The sequence below is a fragment of the Notolepis coatsorum genome (assembly GCF_963971535.1).
Source record: "Notolepis coatsorum genome assembly, chromosome: 6".
NCBI lineage: Eukaryota > Metazoa > Chordata > Actinopteri > Aulopiformes > Paralepididae > Notolepis > Notolepis coatsorum.
The window spans coordinates 170,963,441-170,984,600 of NC_140170.1; the positions used below are offsets into that span (position 1 = coordinate 170,963,441).

General features: G+C 48.2%; 1 protein-coding gene across 1 annotated transcript in view; it reads left to right on the forward strand.

Moving 5' to 3' along the window:
• The window catches only part of atp2b4 (ATPase plasma membrane Ca2+ transporting 4), a gene marked incomplete at its 3' end in the record, with an annotated part of 262,124 nt that overhangs the window by 216,846 nt on the left and 24,118 nt on the right, over positions 1-21,160 (forward strand). Inside the window, exon 16 of the mRNA XM_084315824.1 lies at positions 19,653-19,844. Coding sequence (XP_084171950.1) covers positions 19,653-19,844 — 192 coding nt within the window. The remainder of the gene's footprint in view (positions 1-19,652; positions 19,845-21,160) is intronic.

Here is a 21,160-nt window from a genome sequence, read left to right on the forward strand (position 1 = left end):
GAAGCCTCACCCACGACGCACGTGTGGTGTAGTAAGGCCTACTAGTCAGGGAATTGTACCCCTCAGTTACAATTGGTCCTTCGAGCCGGAGGGTAACTAGTGTAATATTAATATAGTGTTATTAATATTGAAATGGCCTATGATGAACACTCCACGAAACGGTCCTCCTAACCTAGAACGCCCGCGGCGCAGACGACAGACACCTCAGTACTTAGAGGCTTACACTGTCAGTCAACTACCTAGCCTTCGACAAACGGTAAACGCGGTAAAAGTAGAAAGTAAAATTATGTCTGACCTTAACGACCAGGTTTCCCCGACCACAGAGGCCCTAGTAGGTCCTAATGTAACTGACCAAGCTCACGGTGGGGACCAGGAGGGAGCGGACATGCCTTTACCCCCCGCCACTACAGAAGAAGTAGTTCCCGACCACCCCCGGGAGGAAGACAACCCTACAGAGAGAGAACTCTGCACGGAAGAAGAGGAGGAGAGCGCCGAGGAAATAGAGCTCCAGGACTCCCCAACGAGTACCCCCAGGAGCGGCTCACGCAGGAGCGGCTCACCTCCACAACCGCCTTCCCCCAGCGAAGCGGAGAGGATGCTACAACAGGCGTTCCTCGTCAGCCTGACAGCCTCTACCGAACGCGATCGACTTCAGGGTGAACGCGACCGTCTCCAAGCACAACAACGGAGCGAGGAAGAGCGCACACGCCTGGAGATGAGACGCCTTCAGACAGAAGAGAATATGGCAAGAGACCGGGCCGACGCCCAGCGCGCCGCTGCCGGTGCCCAAAGAGAAGCAGATCTCACCAAGCGCGAAGTCGAGCGCGACAAGTTACAAGCGCAGCTAATGGAGCAGCTGATCCGCAAGGCAACACCCTCTCCCTCCGCCAGGGGTTCAAGGAACTCGTCGAGACAACAGTCAAGGGCAGCGTCTCCTCAACGAGCAAGCGACCCTGAACTTGACCAACAGACCGAGCCTAGACCCCCCGCAGACCCCCTTCCCAGACCGGTCCAAGCGAGACCCAGCTACAAGGAAGGAGCGGCATACACTGCGGAGAAGCTAAATAAACGATTACAGGATCTGGAAGATCTGATAGAGGAAGAAGAGGGAGAGGAGGAGAACCAAGCCCGACGACAGCACAGTACTCCACCGGACCAGGAGGTCCAGTACAGTCCAGGCTATACCCCCGCGGCGCTGCGCTACAGACCCCCGACTCTATTCGCGGGTGAGCACGACGCACGACCAGCCCCGAGGAATAGCACCTGGACCAGCGGGCCATGGTACCCTGTCAGTACCAGCCCACAGCGAGGCGCAAGAGGGGACTCGCCCAGGAGGTCTCTCCCCCAACGCTCGCCGATGTATCAGCCATCCACGGCGTCATACATTGCCACGCCGTCATTTCCAGACTTCGCCTATGAGAGTCGAGCACAGTACACGGAGCTCCGGATGTGCTTAGAGACAATGATGGTGGATGTCGCTGATGAACGCCACAAGTATGCAATATTACTGAAGCACCTGAAAGTACCGCGAGCGCACAATATAGCGCTAGCCTATGCCACCTCTTCGACACCATACACAGCGGCCCTAGCGGCGCTGGACCAAAGATATGGACGTATATGGGATTACGTAATCCAAGAGATAAGGCATATTGATCGCCTACCCCCAGCCACAGACAATCGCTCATTAGACGACCTGTCAATCAAAGTGCAGTCCCTGGTAGGGATGCTGGGAGCGCAACGGGAAAAGGGCATGCATGAGCTATACGCCAACTCTAACGTCAAGAGGATTTTGGAGAAGCTGCCACCCGCAAGACAGGAGCGTTTTAGGCGGCAGAGAGACTACCGGGATCCCAACGGCCCGAGCCATCCCTCCTTGATCTAGCCGACTTCCTGGCGAGAGAAGTCAGCAGCTTACGACTGGATACCTTCGGGCGGAGCACGCCAAGCTCCAGAGAGGGACCCAGGAGAATAAATGATGGAAGAAGATCGGTGACTGTCATGCACCAATCAGAGTCAGTACCGAGCAGTAAGAGTCACAGCACCCCCTCGAGAAAAGAGAAGTGGAAGATAGCGTGTCCCTACTGTGAGAAAGAACACTGGCTGTCACAATGTGACCTATTCACAAAGATGAATGCAGAAGAAGTGAGTCAATGGATAAAGTCCAACAGGCGCTGTTACCGATGTGCGCGGCCACACATGGCAGCCGAATGCCGCCTAAAGAAAAGGTGCAGTCGGTGCGATGGAGCCCATCTAGATATACTACACGACAGTAACAGAAGACAGCCTCCACCTGCACCATCGTGCGGCACCAAGGCAAGTGTCATGTACATTGACCCCGCCAGCAGCAGCGGCGCCCAAGTGCTCTTAAAGGTAGTCCGTGTGACATTGAGCTACCAAGATAAAGTCATGGACACTTACGCCGTCCTTGATGACGGGTCAGAGAAGACCCTTCTGCTCGCGTCCGCTGCGGCCCAGCTGGGACTGCGGGGGAGCAAGAACGAAATGACGATTCGGACAATAAGAAGAGATTTAAAGACGATAAAGGGCGAGAATGTCTCCTTCACTATCGCAGCAAACGGGCAACCAGAGCGACGGTATAAGATTACAAATGCTTTCACCAGCCAAGAAATAGGACTATCGCAGTACACCTACCCTGTCGCCAAGTTGATGGATAAATATGTGCACCTGCGCCAATTACCTATCCCGCTCATAGACGGCGCTACCCCGACCCTGCTGATAGGCTCCGACCATGCAGAACTCATAGTCCCGATTGACCGGGTCCATACAGGACCCCGAGGCTGTCCTGCAGCAGTCGAGACCCGCCTAGGGTGGACCCTACAAGGCCCCCTCGCTAAATCTCTCAACCGAACAGCAGCCACTAGCTGCCTCCACTCCAGAACGACAGAAGAAGACACCACTCTCCTGCAGCATGTCGAGAGGCTATGGACACTAGAGACAATGCCCTTTAAGAACGAAAAGAAAGATATTCGTTCTAAAGAAGACATTTACGCCATCAACCTACTCGAGCAGGGGACAAAGAGAGTCACAGTCGGCGGAGTGATGAGATACGCAACTCCACTCCTGAGGCGAGAGGGAATGCCCACCTTTCACGCAAAGAAAGACGCCACGGAGCGCTACCTATTGAACACGGAGCGGCGCCTAGCCAAAGACCCCGCTCAAGAGAGTGTGTACCGCGCTGAGATTGAGAAGCTAATCACAGCGGGACACGTAACAAAGATTGACATTAAAGAGGCCGATCAGACGACCGAATCATGGTACGTGCCGCATCACAAGGTCCATCACAACGGCAAGGATCGCATTGTGTTTAACTGCAGCTACCAGATCGGATCCCAAAATCTGAATAAAGAGCTCTTGCCCGGCCCCACACTCGGCCCCTCCCTACTAGGCGTGCTACTGCGCTTCCGCCAGGACAAGGTGGCTATCAGCGGGGATATCAAAGGGATGTTCTTGCAGGTGAGACTAGTAGAGGAGGACAAGCCCCTGCTGCGGTTCCTATGGAGAGAGAGGATCGGAGATGAGAACCCAGCCATCTACCAGTGGGAAGTACTCCCCTTCGGAACCACATGCAGCCCGTGCTGTGCTACATTTGCACTACAGAAACACGTCGCAGAGGACCCAACAGCAGATGAAGAGGTCCAACACAGTGTGAAGAACAGTTTCTACGTGGACAACTGTTTACAAAGCGTTTCGACTCAAGAAGAAGCCGAGGCTCTCCTAATCAAGTTACGCGCCTCCCTGATCAAAGGCGGCTTTGATCTCAGGCAGTGGGCCAGCAGTGACCCGCACGTATTGCGCAGCCTCTCCCCCGCGGACAAGGCTGCCAGCAGCGAGACCTGGATGGCGACCATCCCAGGAGAAGCCCAAGAAATGACACTAGGACTAGTCTGGCGCTTCAAAACAGACTCGCTCCACTATAGACACAAACCCTTGGCTCCAGAGCAGGGACGGTCGACGGCGATACCGACCACCAGACGGAGTGTGTACAGAACACTCGCCAGACAATATGACCCGTTGGGATGTATTCTACCTTACACCACCAGGGCAAAGATGATTGTACGAGCACTATGGGACAAGGACCAGGGCTGGGACGACCCAATACCCGCACACCTTGCCTCAACATGGAGAGAGTGGGAGACGGAACTCCGCTCACTCCCAGGCGTCAATATACGCCGCAGCTACTTCCCATCCACAGTGAGGCCAGAGACATGCGAGATTGATCTACACGTCTTCAGCGACGCCTCCGAAGTAGCCTATGGATCGGTGGCCTACTTGCGTGCCCAAGAGAAGGGAGGAAAGATGCACACTGCTTTCATCCTGGCCCGCTCAGGAATAGCCCCACGTAAGCAACAATCTATCCCACGTCTAGAGCTCTGCGCAGCCCTAGCAGGAGCGCATCTAGCCACGTTAATCCAACGTGAACTCACCATTCCGGTGCACAGAACAATCTTGTGGTCAGATTCCACGACAGTACTCACATGGATCAAGTCTGATTCATGCAGATACAAAGTCTTCGTGGGAGTCAGAGTCACCGAGATTCAAGAGTTAACAGAAGCAGCGAGCTGGCGGTATGTGGACACCAAACACAACCCAGCTGACGTCATCACCCGGGGAATGTCTCTGGATGACCTAACCCGTCGCAACATCTACAGTGACGGACCAGAATTCCTCAAGCTCCCGGAAGGAGAGTGGCCTACGCCCACCCCACGGGAAGCAAGTAACGAGGAGGCTGAGAACAAGAAACCTATGTTCTGTGGACTGAGCACAGTCGCCTCCACAGACCCCAACATAGATGACTGCATTACCCTAGCGAGTGCGCAGCAAAGAACATTCCTGCGGCACCACCCAGAGATTCAGTCCACCACTGACATGTCAGCAGCTGACTACGAAGAAGCAGAACTTCTTCTACTACAACGAGCCCAGAGAGACTCGTTCCCCGATGAGCTAGACTGTCTACAGGGAGGAAACCCCGTCCCATCAGACAGCAGACTGCTCCACCTGGCACCAGAGAGTGACGCCCATAATCTCATCAGAGTGGGTGGTCGCCTGCGGAGAGCCCCCGATCTACCGGATGATATTAAGTACCCGATCGTCTTGAACAGCCGACACAAGGTCACAGAGCTGATCATAAAGAAATACGACGAGGATGTACACCACGCAGGAGCAGAGAGAGTCTTCGCGGAGATCAGACGTCGTTATTGGATACTGCAAGGCAGAGAAGCAGTACGGCGCTTCCAGCGAACCTGTCTAGACTGCCGTAAGTGGCGCGCGCAGCCCAGCATACCACGGATGGCTGACTTACCCCCCTGTCGCCTCCGAATCGGCGACAAGCCATTCCACTCCACAGGCATGGACTGCTTTGGCCCGTTGTATATAAAGAGAGGAAGAGGCACCGAGAAGCGGTGGGGTATTGTATTCAAATGCATGACCACCAGAGCGATACATATCGAGCTCCTTCCGACCATGAGCACAGACTCATTCCTTATGGCCTTCCGAAGATTCACATCACGGAAAGGAAAACCGTCTACATTGTTGTCTGATCACGGGACCAACTTCAAAGGCGGAGAAAGAGAGCTGAGAGAGAGCTTCCAAGCTATGGGCCCAGAACTTAAGACCCACCTCGCTCCATCCCAGATTGACTTCCAGTTTAATCCCCCGAACGCACCCCACTTCGGTGGAACCTGGGAACGAGAAGTACGTTCTATAAAGACAGCCCTGTACGCCGTGCTTGGGGCCCAGACTGTGGCGGAGGAAGTCCTAATGACAGTCCTCATGGAGATCGAGGGAGTATTGAACTCAAAGCCCCTCGGTTACGTCTCCAGTGATGTAGCAGATGTCGACCCAGTCACCCCCAACACACTCCTAATGGGGCGGCTGGACCCCGCGCTACCCCAGACAATGTACAGGCCTGAAGAAGCGAACGGCAGAAGAATGTGGAGGTACAGTCAAGTACTAGCTGACAAGTTTTGGAGCAGCTTCCTACTCCACTACCTACCGTCTCTACAGACCCGCCAGAAGTGGGTAAAAGAGAGAGACAATTTGACAGAAGGAACAGTCGTCATGATTATTGACCAGTCACTACCCAGAGCTATGTGGCCGGCTGGCCGCGTAAGCAAAGTGATCACCGGTGCCGATGGCAAGGTCCGAGCAGCTGAAGTACTCGTCCAAGGGCGCACGTACACACGACCCGTGGCGAGGCTCATAGAACTGCCCCGACTCCCAGATACTATCGATGATGACCATGACCCCATGACTTTGTGAGTTGACTGACCCTTACAGCGGACCTTGAGTGGTAGACAGTGCGGTTAATCTGTCTCTGCTTAGCTAATTAGGTGGGACTAATTAGGGGGCGGCTGTTGTGAAGGATCAGATTAAACCGAATATATTTATTTATATATATTTAAATAGTGTTTGTATATCGTTTGATATCCCCTGTATATTCTTTGTACAATATGCACTGAATATCCCTTTAGTCTACTAAACAGCCCATAATAGTTTCATTCTACCATTGGACGAGAACCTGGCGCCAGGTTGCCATACCCCTAGGTTCAAGTTCAATCGTGCCGCCCAACATGTCGTGGCAAGCCCCGGTTCCGCGTAGGAATACGTCGGGCGAAATACGAATGGTACTATTTGTTCATAGCGCATATATATATGGCGCAAGTAAAGTAGAACTTTCTTTTAGTCCAGTTCTTTACCCTCCAACAGAGTGACAGACGCGAAGCCTCACCCACGACGCACGTGTGGTGTAGTAAGGCCTACTTGGCCTCAGAATAGGCATTGAGATATCGTGCGGATTAATAGTTGAATAGTCATAGTTTGGCACTATACCGTCGAGTTGGACGTATTCTATTAAGCTAATAATAGTCTATTCATGTATGGTGCATCGTTCGGTTAGAGTTATAAAGTTATCAGTACCCCCATCGTTCCTGACGTTATCTGGACGCTTAACCAGGCTGGGCAGACCCCTAGTGGTGCTTGCATCCGAGGAGCTCCGGGCCAGGGCGACTGGACCTGTATATTGGATTACTCTACCCGGACGACGGCGAGCCTTCCGCGGCTTGGATTATGCTTTGGGTGCTTTGATTATTCCATGGATAACGGCCAACACTGCGGAGTGTTGGAACTACCCCCCGGAGAGGACTCCAGGTGAGACGGCGCTCTACACCAGTGAGGTCGCCTCACGTCTCTCCGTTGTGGACCGGCAGCTACCGTCCACCAGAGGGTCCAGCTGTATTCGTCTGCGGACCGAGGTTCTGTGGGCACCGTGTTCAAGACTTTGAATTCTCCCAAGAAACCGTCGGCCAGATGGGATACCGCCAGCGGCTTCTCTAACCCCCCCCTCCTACTGTCTTACAACCAGCGGGACCCCCCCCCCCTTAGTGTATCCAGCTATAATCATTTAAGTACCATCGCTATAGTTTCCTAAATATCCAGGTTGTATACTTACTCCCTGCGTAACCAGAGATTGGACATTCAATGTTGATTTACCTACGAATACTCATTTGCCATACAAGTGCATATTTCAAATCATAAGTGTAAACAAGTGAACGTTGTATATACCTTTTGCTATATTAAATATTCGATTTGTACATTTGTGTGGATTCGTTTCATCAGGTGGGAAAGTGTTCATCATACTTATATCATGTACTGGATGGCCAGAAGTTAAAGTACAAGAGGTAGTGGTATTAAATACCATATCTAACAATACAGTCAGGGAATTGTACCCCTCAGTTACAGAGAGCAATAGGCCTGTATCCCAAACAGTCCTCGGGGCATTTGCCTTTCTTAAGGATTAAGGTGATATCAGCTTCCCTTAGTCCAGTGTTTCTCAAAGTGGGTGGCGCGACCCCCAGGGGGGGCGCAGAGGCATGACAGGGGGGGCCTTGAGATTTATAAAAAAAAAAAAAAAATTTTTTTTTTTTTTTTTTTATTTATTACAGAAAATTATCACTAAAGTGCTATCTGTTGCAGCTGCACTGTTCTCCATGAAAATACCATTTCTCAACATCTGAAAATCATTATTTAATAAAACACAGAAAAGGATCACCAAGTTACTCTGGATAAAAAAAACCTTTACAGACAACATTGAGACAAAGCTTCCTGACACATCTCCATCCAAACTCTTGGAAGAATCTTTGAAATCGCATCTGATACCACCTGGAGAGCTAGTTTCAGAGTGTGGTGCTGAGTACTAAGTATCTCATGATGCAGCAGTTACGGTGTTGATACCATTCAGCACCACATACAGTATCTGTGTGAAGCTGGCTTTTCATCCATGACAGCTCTGAAAACAAAATATAGGGCCAAGTTGAGCCTTGAGGATGACATGCGTGTTGCCTTGTCAAAGACTGACAGCAATAAAGACTGTTTGCTTATTTCCTATGTTTGCTTTGTAAATTCCCAGTCACTGAGTGAAGATCTGCTGTTTTGCAAATATGTCAAAAACAGAGCGACAGCTGATGAGCTAGGGCTGGGCGATAAAACGATAACGATAACTATCGCGATAAATTATTTCCTCGAAATAAACATGAAACGTGGTCGCAAAGTTTCGATATATCGATTTTCCAAGCTTGGCTCCGTTCAGCCTCGGCTCAGCACACTCACTCACAACAACCAGCGTTACGTGATGACGTGCTTACGCACAACAGCTAACAACCAATCAGTGAAGGAGATGGCCGAGACCCGGAAGGAGGTAGGACTCACTCAACAACAAGGCTTGCTAGGCTAATTAGCTTGCAAGGCGTTGTTTTATATATTTACGTGCCGAGTATGTGTGTGTTTTGAATTCTGAGGCCACGTTTATGGTAGTGTGGGATATACAGTGGACGTCGTTTCAATATATTGTGGCGGAAGAGAGTATTTTAGTGTCATATTTAGCACATTGTCATGGAATACATCGCTTAGAACCAACAGGCTGGCTAGGATAACTAGCTTGCACGGCACTGTTTTATATATTTACGTGCCGAGTATGTGTGTGTTTTGAATTCTGAGGCCACGTTTATGGTAGTGTGGGATATACAGTGGACGTCGTTTCAATATATTGTGGCGGAAGAGAGTATTTTAGTGTCATATTTATTGTCATGAGATACTCCGCTTGTCGGCTAACGTGCGCAGACTGATGACGACATCAACTCGACTTGAGACATTCGCAGCAGCATAAGAAGTTAATTAAACTTGACGGACATTATATCGACGATAATTATCGATATCGAATTATATGAAAATAATTTTATAATTTTATCGCGATAACGTTTTTGGTCATATCGCCCAGCCCTATGATGAGCTCTTCAAAATGATTGACAGTTACCTGACAGAACATGGACTGAAATGGGAGAACTGTGTGGGCTTTTGCTCTGACGGTGCGCAGGCCATGGCAGGGAAAAGGAGGGGGCTACAGGCACTCATCAAGGGGGTCTCGCCAAACGCGCAATGGACGCACTGTAAATTCACAGAGGCGCTAGCGTCACGACAGTTGATGTTACAAGATGTCTATATTTTTTTAAAAGCACAGTCTTTGAGTGTGTATTGGACTGTATTGTTATGTTGTTGCACAATTGCACAGTTGTAAAGTGGTTGCACAATTTGAAAGGTCACGATATTGGTGTTATTTCAATCAATTTAAACATGGCCCATTTCATGACTGAAATGGGGACTGTAAGGGTTCCCCCGGTCCTGCGTCACAACCCTCATCTGTCCATGGACAATTCCCACGCCTGAACTACGTCCCTCAACCACCAGGGGGACTAGTTCAGTGCATTCATCGTTGTTGTCTTTTATTTATTAATGTCCTGTCTGTCATCACCAATCTGTTGTGTGTTCATCTGTTGTCCTTACTGTGCCCCATTGTCTAATTTAGTTTTGTCTCTGTGTGTCTGTATCTATGTGCTGTTTGGTGTTGTTATGTTTCTGTATATTTCCCCTGTTACGTTTCATGTTTAGTCATTACCCAGCTGTGTGTCATTTCACTAATCATCCTCTTGTCTCTAATTAGTCCTTGTATATAAGTGTTGTCAATCCAGCTGTCCGTTGCTGGATCATTACTTTTGTTTGTTGTTCATCGTCGTGAGTACTCTTTTAGTGTTGTGTTTATATCGTTGTTTGAGACCACGGTCTCTCTTTTCTTTTCAAAGTGTTCTTTTCATATTATATTCCGTGTGTCAATAAAGTGCACGTTATCCTGAAAGAAGCAACCAACGCCTACCGTCTCCTATCTATCCTCTCCTCGGTCTATACTGCAAATTGGGTTCCACACCACATCATGCCATCAAAGCGTTCCACTCGTAACAGGGGCGTGTGAACAGACATGAAAGAGTGTTCCAGCATCTCCAGTAAATATTCAAACTCTATACATAATTCACAACTCGGGCCATCTGGCCCTGGTGATGTAGTGTAATATAGTCTAGTGCAGGGGTGCCCAACCTTTTTTGAACCAAGATCTACTTTTTAATTTACCACCTGGCCGAGAGCTACCAGCCAAAATTGTATATTGTAAGCCGTCATTTGAGGCTTTATAAAAGCAGCATAATGAACACAAATCTGGCAGTGCTGAGTCCGACCTCATCTTAAATAACAAACAGCATTGCTTGTTGTAGTTAACAAGGAGAGGCAGAGTTGATTTTCCAAAAAAAAAAAAAAAAAAAAATGTTTAATCAAATTTTATTAATCAAGATCTACTTGAAATCAGCCCGCAATCTACCTGTCGATCGCGATCGACTGGTTGGGCACCACTGGTCTAGTGTGATGTATTGTAGTGTAATGTAATGTAGTGTGATGTAGTGTAATGTAATGTGATGTAGTCTAGTGTGATGTTCCATGATGGTCTGGAAGTGGGGACAGTGAGGACAGTGGGCACATCGGGAAAGTGAAGACATCGGGACAGTGAAGACATCGGGACAGTGAAGACATCGGGAAGACATCGGGAAAGTGAAGACATTGGGAAAGTGAAGACATTGGGACAGTGGGAACAGTTAAGACATCGGGACCGTGAAGACATCGATACAGTGGGGACCGTGAAGACATCGATACAGTGGGGACCGTGAAGACATCGGGACAGTGAAGACATCGGGACAGTGAAGACATCAATACAGTGAAGACATCGGGACAGTTGGGACAGTGAAGACATCGGGACAGTGAAGACATTGGGACAGTGAAGACATCGAGACAGTGAAGACATTGGGACAGTGAAGACATCGAGACAGTGAAGACATCGAGACAGTGGGGACATCGAGACAGTGAAGACATCAGGGACAGTGAATACATCGGGACAGTGAAGACATCGGGACAGTGAAGACATCGATACAGTGGGGACAGTGAAGACATCGGGACAGTGAAGACATCGGGACAGTGAAGACATCGGGACAGTGAAGACATCGGGACAGTGAAGACATCGGGACAGTGAAGACATCGAGACAGTGAAGACATCGAGACAGTGGGGACATCGAGACAGTGAAGACATCAGGGACAGTGAATACATCGGGACAGTGAAGACATCGGGACAGTGAAGACATCGATACAGTGGGGACAGTGAAGACATCGGGACAGTGAAGACATCGGGACAGTGAAGACATCGGGACAGTGAAGACATCAATACAGTGGGGACAGTGAAGACATCGGGACAGTGAAGACATCGGGACAGTGAAGACATCGGGACAGTGAAGACATCAATACAGTGGGGACAGTGAAGACATCGGGACAGTGAAGACATCAATACAGTGGGGACCGTGAAGACATCGGGACTGTGAAGACATCGGGACCGTGAAGACATCGGGACTGTGAAGACATCGGGACAGTGAAGACATCGGGAAAGTGAAGACATCGAGTGGGGACATCGGGACAGTGAAGACATCGGGACCGTGAAGACATCGGGACTGTGAAGACATCGGGACCGTGAAGACATCGGGACTGTGAAGACATCGGGACAGTGAAGACATCGGGAAAGTGAAGACATCGAGTGGGGACATCGAGAGAGTGAAGACATCAGGGACAGTGAAGACATCGAGACTGAAGACATCAGGACAGTGAAGACATCGGGACTGAAGACATCAGGACAGTGAAGACATCGGGACAGTGGGGACATCGGGACAGTGAAGACATCGGGACAGTGAAGACATCGGGACAGTGGGGACATTGGCGAATGTGAAGACGGTGAGGATCCACTCTGATCACCTCTCCTCCTCGGTGGCGAACCCCTCGGCTGAGAGTGAGGTCACACCGGGTGGACGTCACGCTGCACAGAGCCGCTGGCCTAAACTCCTCAACATCAAAGAGCTGCAGTCAGCACCCTGACGACTAAGCTGCACAACATCACTGTCTGGGGCGAGACCAAGCGGAGGAGGGGGGGCGGGGAGGTGGAGGAGGGGGAGAGTGGCGACAGATTGTATCAGCCAAACGATGTACAACACATTTTCTTTTGGTTTCCATAAAAAAATAAAAATAGATTAAATGTATATAGGCATATTTCCACTTTTATTCACAGAGAGATCCTGTGTTCATTTAAAAGAGGAACACGTAGCTTGCCATACGTCCAGCCATGATTAGTTTCCCTCTTAAGACACACTTAGGCCCAATCCCAATTCTCTTTATCTTGGCCCTAGCCCTTGTTTTGGAGTGCCCTCGACTGGGTAGTGGCCCTTCAGAACGGAGCTACAAGAGGAAGGGGTTGAAATATTTACCTAGGAAATGGGACACCCCTCGTTACGTCATCAGTAGTAAAATATTGTAAAGGACGTACATGTCTCTGTAGTGATAGAGCACGTATCAGCTTGTTTGTTTTTTTGCAGGGCCTAGAAACATAACTTACAGTGCAGTTTGACATTAACTAAAAAGCAATAATTACAGGCCTATGTATTTATTTATGTATCAAACACAGCACTTTATTTACAGCGTATTTTGAGAATATGTTACTTGTGTTCCTACAATATTTCTTTTTTGAACTTGAACTGGAATGTAGTGGAGCTGAAATCTTTGGAATGTTGTACGTCTGGAGAAAAAGCCACACAATGCAGCCTTTTTCCTTAATATCGCCGCGAGTTACGAAACACCCCTGGTTCCCCTACATTACTGGCATTCTACGACCCCAGCTGCGGAGAAAACTGACCCAGAATGAGCAACATCACTGCTCGGTTTGTCTGGTTGAGCAGTTTTGCCGTATCTGATCGTTAATCAAATCAAATCAAATTTATTTATAGGGCCCGACAACACACGTTAATGTCCCCATGGGCCGTACAGGTCTTCTTTAAACAAGTCAAGAAGACAACATAACAATAAGTCAAGAACAGAACAAGAACACAATAGGGTCCAAACATTTTTTAGATGAATGCAAATAAATGAAAGAATGCAAGCACTCCCAGACATACCCCACGCGAAGGTAAGGAAAAACTCACTAAAACCTAACAATAGGGAAAAAAGCTCCTTAAACCTTAGAAGGGCCATTCAAGGGGGGATCTCCCTTCTTAGATGTTGGTGATAGTAGTGTTGCAGACGGACAGTTGGTAAGCATGCACTCATGTGTGTGGTGAAACACAGATGAGTGCATGCAATAGCAACTGTACATTTTGAAAAATTAAAGATAGAGCAAATAGCGATAGCAACTGAACATTTTGAAAGATTAAAGATAGAGTTGATAGCGGATCTATTTGAGGCACAGGGGCGGCGCAAAGAGGGTCACGTCCTCCCCGTCTTAGTCACGGGACATTCAACACTCCGGTCGTTGCTCAGGGACAGCCGGAGACAGGGAGATAGGGGGTGGCGCAGAGAGGGTTGCGGACTCCTCGACATCATCGCGGGACATCCGGCACTCCGGTCACCACTACGAGACCTCCGGAGACAGGGGGGCACGCAGAGGGGGTCGCAATCTCCCGGCCTTCGTCACGGGACGTCCAACACTCCGGTCAATACTCCAGGACAGCAAGTCATAGGAAGACAGGGAGACGGGACAGGCGTTAGACAGCTCATGAGATTGTAGTAGGCGGACATAGCAATAGATACAAGTGGTAGGCATATATGTGAATGGAATAGATATATGAAGTAAGCGTATTATGTGAATAGAATAGAAGTACTTAACCCAGCAATGAAACCGCATTGACTGTTAATCTGTTAACAGTCTGTTAATCAGTTGACAGGACCACGGACAGACGGCGGTGAATAGCTGATCCAAGGCCTCGGAGGTGCATGTAGAGCAGTCACTACAAGCTTGGCCAAGACCCCGAGGCATCCATCACCTTGGTCAGCGCCAGGAGATGGGTACTCAGAGAGAAGGGGGAGGGAGGGGGGGGGGGGGGGGGGGGGGAGAGAGAGAGGGGGGGGGGGGAAGAGTTAGAGAGTTCCCATGTTTGTGGTGCTGCAAAGGAGCAGACATGTAGTACCCTGTAGTGCCATGTAGTACCCCGTAGTGCCATGTAGTACCCCATAGTGCCATGTAGTACCCCGTAGTATCCTGTAGTACCCTGTAGAGCCATGTAGTACCCTGTGGTGCCTTGTGGTACCATGTAGTACCCCGTAGTGCCATGTAGTTCCATGTAGTGCCATGTAGAGCTATGTAAGCCATGTAGTACCCTGTAATGCCATGCAGTACCATGTAGTACTCTGTGGTACCATGTAGTACCCTGTACCCTAACTAAACTACCCTATAGTAAACTACCCAGTGGTACCATGTAGTACCCTGTACCATAACTAAACTACACAGATTAATCTAAAGGTCAGTCCCCGACCAGGTGAGATCAAGGTAGGTTGAAGGAGAGAGAGAAAAGATGAGTCTTAAGCAAGGATTTAAAAGCTTCGACAGAGCAGGCGCCCCTGATGACGGCAGGTAATTTGTTCCACAGGTAGGGAGCGCGGTAGACAAAGGCTCTGTGGCCGGCGGATTTCTTTTTAACCCTAGGGGTCGATAGAAGCCCCGCATTTTGTGAGCGCAGAGCACGAGCGGGCGAGTATCGGGAGATGAGATCGGATAGATAGAGCGGTGCAAGCCCATTTAAAATTTTGTAGGTGAGGAGTAGCACTTTAAAGTCAGAGCGGGCTTGGATAGGAAGCCAATGTATGGCGGACAAAACTGGTGTGATGTGATCAAATTTTCTAGTTCTAGTTAGTATCCGTGCAGCCGCATTTTGCACAAGTTGAAGATTTTTGATGCTTGAATTAGGTAGGCCTGAAAAAAGTGCATTACAGTAGTCCAGACGTGATGAGACAAAAGCATGAATCAGGGTTTCAGCATCAGCCAGAGTTAAAATGGGGCGTATTTTTGCGATATTACGAAGATGGAAGAATGCAATTTTGGTGACATTTTTTATATGTGCATTAAATGAGAGGGAGGAATAAAAAATGACTCCGAGGTTTTTTATGGTGGAGCTCTGGGATACATGACAGGTATCAAAGTTGAGGGAGATGTCCTGAAACAGGCCTCTGTGGTTTGGGGGGCCAACAATTAACATCTCAGTTTTATCTGCATTAAGGAGTAGAAAGTTTTGCGACATCCATTTTTTGACGGCAAGCAAGCAGGCCTCAAGGTTTTGTAGTTGGGAGGAATCATTTGGCTTAATAGGTATATATAATTGGGTGTCATCAGCGTAAAAATGAAAGTTTATGCCAAATTTGCGTATGATATCGCCGAGGGGTAGCATGTAAATCGAAAATAGCAAAGGGCCCAGGACAGAGCCTTGTGGGACACCACATTGCACTGGGAGGGTCTCAGATGTTAAATCATTATAGACCACGCAGTGTGTTCTATCAGTTAAATAGGATTTAAACCAAGCTAGTGCGAGACCCCGAATGCCAACATGGTTCTCAAGCCGACCTAGAAGAATCGAGTGATCGATAGTGTCAAAGGCTGCACTGAGATCAAGCAATAAGAGCACAGAGGTGAGGTTTGAGTCAAGAGAGAGCAGTAAGTCATTTGTGACTTTGGTAACCGCCATTTCGGTGGAGTGTAAGGCTCTAAAGCCAGATTGAAATGATTCATTAAGATTATTGTTTGATAAATGGTCAGTAAGTTGCGTTGCGACGATCCGTTCTAACACTTTGGATAGGAATGGGAGATTGGAGATAGGTCTGTAATTTTTCAAGATTAGAGGGTCGAGGTTCGGTTTTTTAAGTAGTGGTTTAATGACGGCTGATTTAAAGGCCAGGGGCACCATGCCAGTAGACAAAGAGGTGTTGAAGATATTGAGTAGGGCAGGGCCTAGAGTTGGGAAGAGTTTTTTGATGAGAGTTGCTGGGAGAGGGTCAAACAGACAGGTTGAAGGTTTAGCCGCGCCAACCAGTTTAGAGAGGGCACTAAGTGAGACGTTTTCAAGGCAGCATAGCGAATGACTGGAATCAAAGTCAGGGGGAATGCCCGTCAAAGGTTGGGAGGGACTCTGATTGTTGAGTAAAGCAACAATTTCATCTCTAATGAGGTCAATTTTCTTGGTAAAAAATGTCATGAATTCGTTAGCCGAGAACGCATGGTTTAGGGCACTTGGTTGTTTCTGCGTAAGTTTTGCAACTGTGTCAAACAGAAACTTTGAGTTGTTTTTGTTTTCATTTATGAGCCTGGAAAAATAAGAGGTTTTGGCAAGTGAGAGTGCCTTTTTGTAGTTACGTAAACTATCATTCCAGGCGAGGCGGAATACTTCGAGTTTGGTCGAACGCCATTTATGTTCAAGTTTGCGACAAGCCTTTTTAAAGGAGCGCGTTTCCTCCGTAAACCAGGGAGTTAGTTTTTGCGGAGCACGTTTAATTTTAGGTTTAAGGGGAGCGACAATGTCGAGCGTGCTACGAAGGGCGGCATTAAGTTTGTCTGTAAAGAGATCAAGGGGGCCAGAGTAAGAGAGGAAGGGAGAGAGGGTGTCTGGTAGGCAGTTAACTAGAATTGGGACAGTTGAGGCGTTAATACGACGGCTCATGTAGGATTCTACACTGTCTGGGCGAGAAACCGTCAGATCAATTTGAAATTTGATGAGGTAGTGGTCCGAGAGAGCAGGAACATAGGGGGAGACGGTCAAATTTGACACAGTGAGACCGCGGGCTAGGACTAGGTCAAGGGTGTTCCCACCACTGTGAGTGGGTTGGTCAACGATTTGAATGAGACCGACAGAGTCAATGATGTCGGTAAAAGCCTTATTTAGGGGATCTAGAGTTTTATTGGAATGAATGTTAAAATCACCAACAATTAAAATGTTATCTGAGCGCATAACAAGCTCAGAGATGAAAGTTGAAAATTCATCTAGGAAGAGGGTGTAAGGGCCTGGGGGGCGGTATAGGACAGCCATTACAAAGGATGCAGTGGAGGTAGGAATCAGACCGCCACACTTTCTGTTGGGTGGAGAGGGATGCAACAGGTGCACCTCAAACGAGGAAAACTTACAGTTTGCGTCGGATGTAAAGTTGTGCTTAGAGTCATAAATTAGAGCAACTCCGCCTCCTTTCTTGGAGGTGCGTGCGATGTGGGAGCTACTAAAATTAGGGGGTGAGGCCTCGTTTAAGGGCAGAAAGTCATTAGGTTTAAGCCATGTCTCAGTGAGGCCAAATAGGTCGAGACTATGGTCTGTTATCAGTTCATTTACCAAAAGAGCTTTGGTTGGCAGAGAGCGGATGTTGATAAGGCCAACCTTCACACTCTCTGTATACTTAGCAGCGCGGTTTTCAGCCATGCGGGTAGGTTTAATCGCAATTAAGTTGGCATGGTTTATCGCACAAGGACGAGCTGGGTAAAGCGGAGCGTAACGGGATATTCTAGTTTTGATTGGGTATACAGGTTTAGGGGTAGAGATAGAAAGAGAGGAGTGGGGAGCCTGGTGGAGGAGGGACCGAGCAAGAAAGGTATAAGGATTGGCAGGGTCCATCAGTTTAGCATGACTAGCAGGCTCGCTAAGAGCCTGCACCCTGGCATGCTTGTGGGGTGGCTGTCAGCCCGAAGCTATAATCTTGTCTATATTGCGAGATAAGAGAGGCGCCTTGCATGTTAGGATGCACGCCGTCCTTTCTCAGCAAGCCAGGGTGCCCCCAGAAAGAGGACCAATTATCCACGAACCCTAAGCCCTGTTCTTTACAGTATTTTTCCAGCCATCGGTGTAGAGAAGCTGTCCTACTCACAAACTCATCATCATGCCGGTTTACAGGCAGGGGGCCAGAGAAGATTACTCGATGCCGACTCATCTTTCTGGCGAGGTCAGAAAGCCTAACTATGTTGATCTTTGTGACCTCAGAGACTTTCATCCTACAGTCATTATTTCCGACGTGTATAACAATATGGTCGAATTTATCTTCAGTTATCTTCAGTTTATCTTCAGTTAAACTGACCTAACCATCTATGATCATCCCAGTCTTAAAATGGATTATATGATCATCTTAGTCTTAAAATGGATTATATGATCATCCCAGTCTTAAAATGGATTATATGATCATCTTATCAATTCGAGCGACAATCGCACAGCAAGTTCTGTCGCCTGGCTAAATATCACCTCAATCCTATTTATTTATAAATAACATGACTTCTACTGGTGTATCATTTGTAATATAAATTAATTTATCAATACATTCATTGATCAATAACCTACGTATTATTACCATGCTATTTATGTTAATTATTAATTAACTAAGTTAGTTATTCATTTATATGTGCTGCTTAATATAGCCTACATTAACGAATTTGTCTATATTATCAATCGACAATCATGACATTGCATTACTGGTGATCAGCCTTTCATGTTAACTGGTGGGGACAAAAAAGTTTCTCACTTTTCTTGCTGCCGGTAGACCATCGCTGTACGAAATAGGAAGAGCCTATGGTCACTGGTGCTAAGCGATTGTTGTTGAGCGACAGCTGATCGCATCGCCAGATGACGTCGCTCACCCGCCGAGTGCTTTGGACTTTAGTCTTAAAATGGATTATATGATAATCTCAGCCTTAAAATGGATTCTATGATCGATCATCTTAGTATTTATTTATTTTTATCCGCTTTTTCTCCCATTTTCTATATTTTCTCCCATCCCAATTTCGTATCATCCAATTCAACCCTCCCCTGTCACGAACGTTGTTTCTTGCCTCCCACAAGCCGGCTGCAATGTGGACTAAGTCATACATAGCACAAGTCCCCTCCGGTACTTGAGGTAACAGCAGTCGCATCTTTTCACCTGCGCAGCTCGATCTCTCAGTGGCAAGGAGTAACGCGTGGGAGGCTCACGCTGCCCCCGACACTTCCTGATTCTACTGCGCAGGCGCACCAACCGACCTGTAGGAGTCGCTGTCCACAACGCCCGATCCCCACCCATCAGTTTCCCACCCCCTAATAATACGGCCAATGTGTATTAGTATGAACGACCAGCTAAACTGAAAGCAATGTGGAGCGCTGGGCTCGAACAGGCAAGCCCAGCGTCTCCGTCATTCGTGGCGAGCGCCTTGCCCACTACGCCACGCCCATGATCATCTTAGTCTTAAAATTGATTATATGATCATCTTAGCCTTAAAGCATTTCCTGACTAACCTTGAAAAGCCATTTTCCGAGGTTGTTGCCTTCAGATATGGATCCCAATCTGGGTGAATTCTATCCCCTGGTGGCTCACCACTCTGAGACGCAGACCATGGGATCGCGGACATTGTAGGTTGATATCCGGGCCTGAGACTCAGTCCCCTCCCCTTTGTCTCCTGTCATCAGGGTATCGCTGGCACGGACGTCGCCAAAGAGGCGTCGGACATCATCTTGACCGACGACAACTTCTCCAGCATCGTCAAGGCCGTCATGTGGGGCAGGAACGTCTACGACAGCATCTCCAAGTTCCTCCAGTTCCAGCTCACCGTCAACGTGGTGGCAGTCATCGTGGCGTTCACCGGCGCCTGCATCACCCAGGTAGAGACGAAGCCTGCATCACACATAAAGACGAAGCCTGCATCTCACATAAAGACAGAGCCTGCATCACACATAAAGACAGAGCCTGCATCACACATAAAGCCTGCATCTCACATAAAGACGAAGCCTGCATCACACATAAAGACGAAGCCTGCATCACACATAAAGACAGAGCCTGCATCACACATAAAGACAGAGCCTGCATCACACATAAAGCCTGCATCTCACATAAAGACGAAGCCTGCATCACACATAATACTGCATCACACATAATACTGCATCACACATAAAGACGAAGCCTGCATCACACATAAAGACGAAGCCTGCATCACACATAATACTGCATCACACATAATACTGCATCACACATAATACTGCATCACACATAAAGACGAAGCCTGCATCACACATAAAGACGAAGCCTGCATCACACATAATACTGCATCACACATAATACTGCATCACACATAATACTGCATCACACATAATACTGCATCACACATAAAGACGAAGCCTGCATCACACATAAAGACGAAGCCTGCATCACACATAATACTGCATCACACATAATACTGCATCACACATAATACTGCATCACACATAAAGACAGAGCCTGCATCACACATAAAGACGAAGCCTGCATCACACATAATACTGCATCTCACATAAAGACGAAGCCTGCATCACACATAATACTGCATCTCACATAAAGACGAAGCCTGCATCTCACATAAAGACAGAGCCTGCATCACACATAAAGCCTGCATCTCACATAAAGACAGAGCCTGCATCTCACATAAAGCCTGCATCTCACATAAAGACAGAGCCTGCATCTCACATAAAGCCTGCATCTCACATAAAGCCTGCATCTCACATAAAGCCTGCATCTCACATAAAGCCTGCATCTCACATAAAGCCTGCATCACACATAAAGCCTGCATCTCACATAAAGCCTGCATCTCACATAAAGCCTGCATCTCACATAAAGCCTGCATCTCACATAAAGCCTGCATCTCACATAAAGCCTGCATCTCACATAAAGCCTGCATCTCACATAAAGCCTGCATCTCACATAAAGCCTGCATCTCACTTAAAGACAGAGCCTGCATCTCACATAAAGCCTGCATCTCACATAAAGCCTGCATCTCACATAAAGCCTGCATCTCACATAAAGCCTGCATCTCACATAAAGCCTGCATCTCACATAAAGACAGAGCCTGCATCTCACATAAAGCCTGCATCTCACATAAAGACAGAGCCTGCATCTCACATAAAGACAGAGCCTGCATCTCACATAAAGACAGAGCCTGCATCAC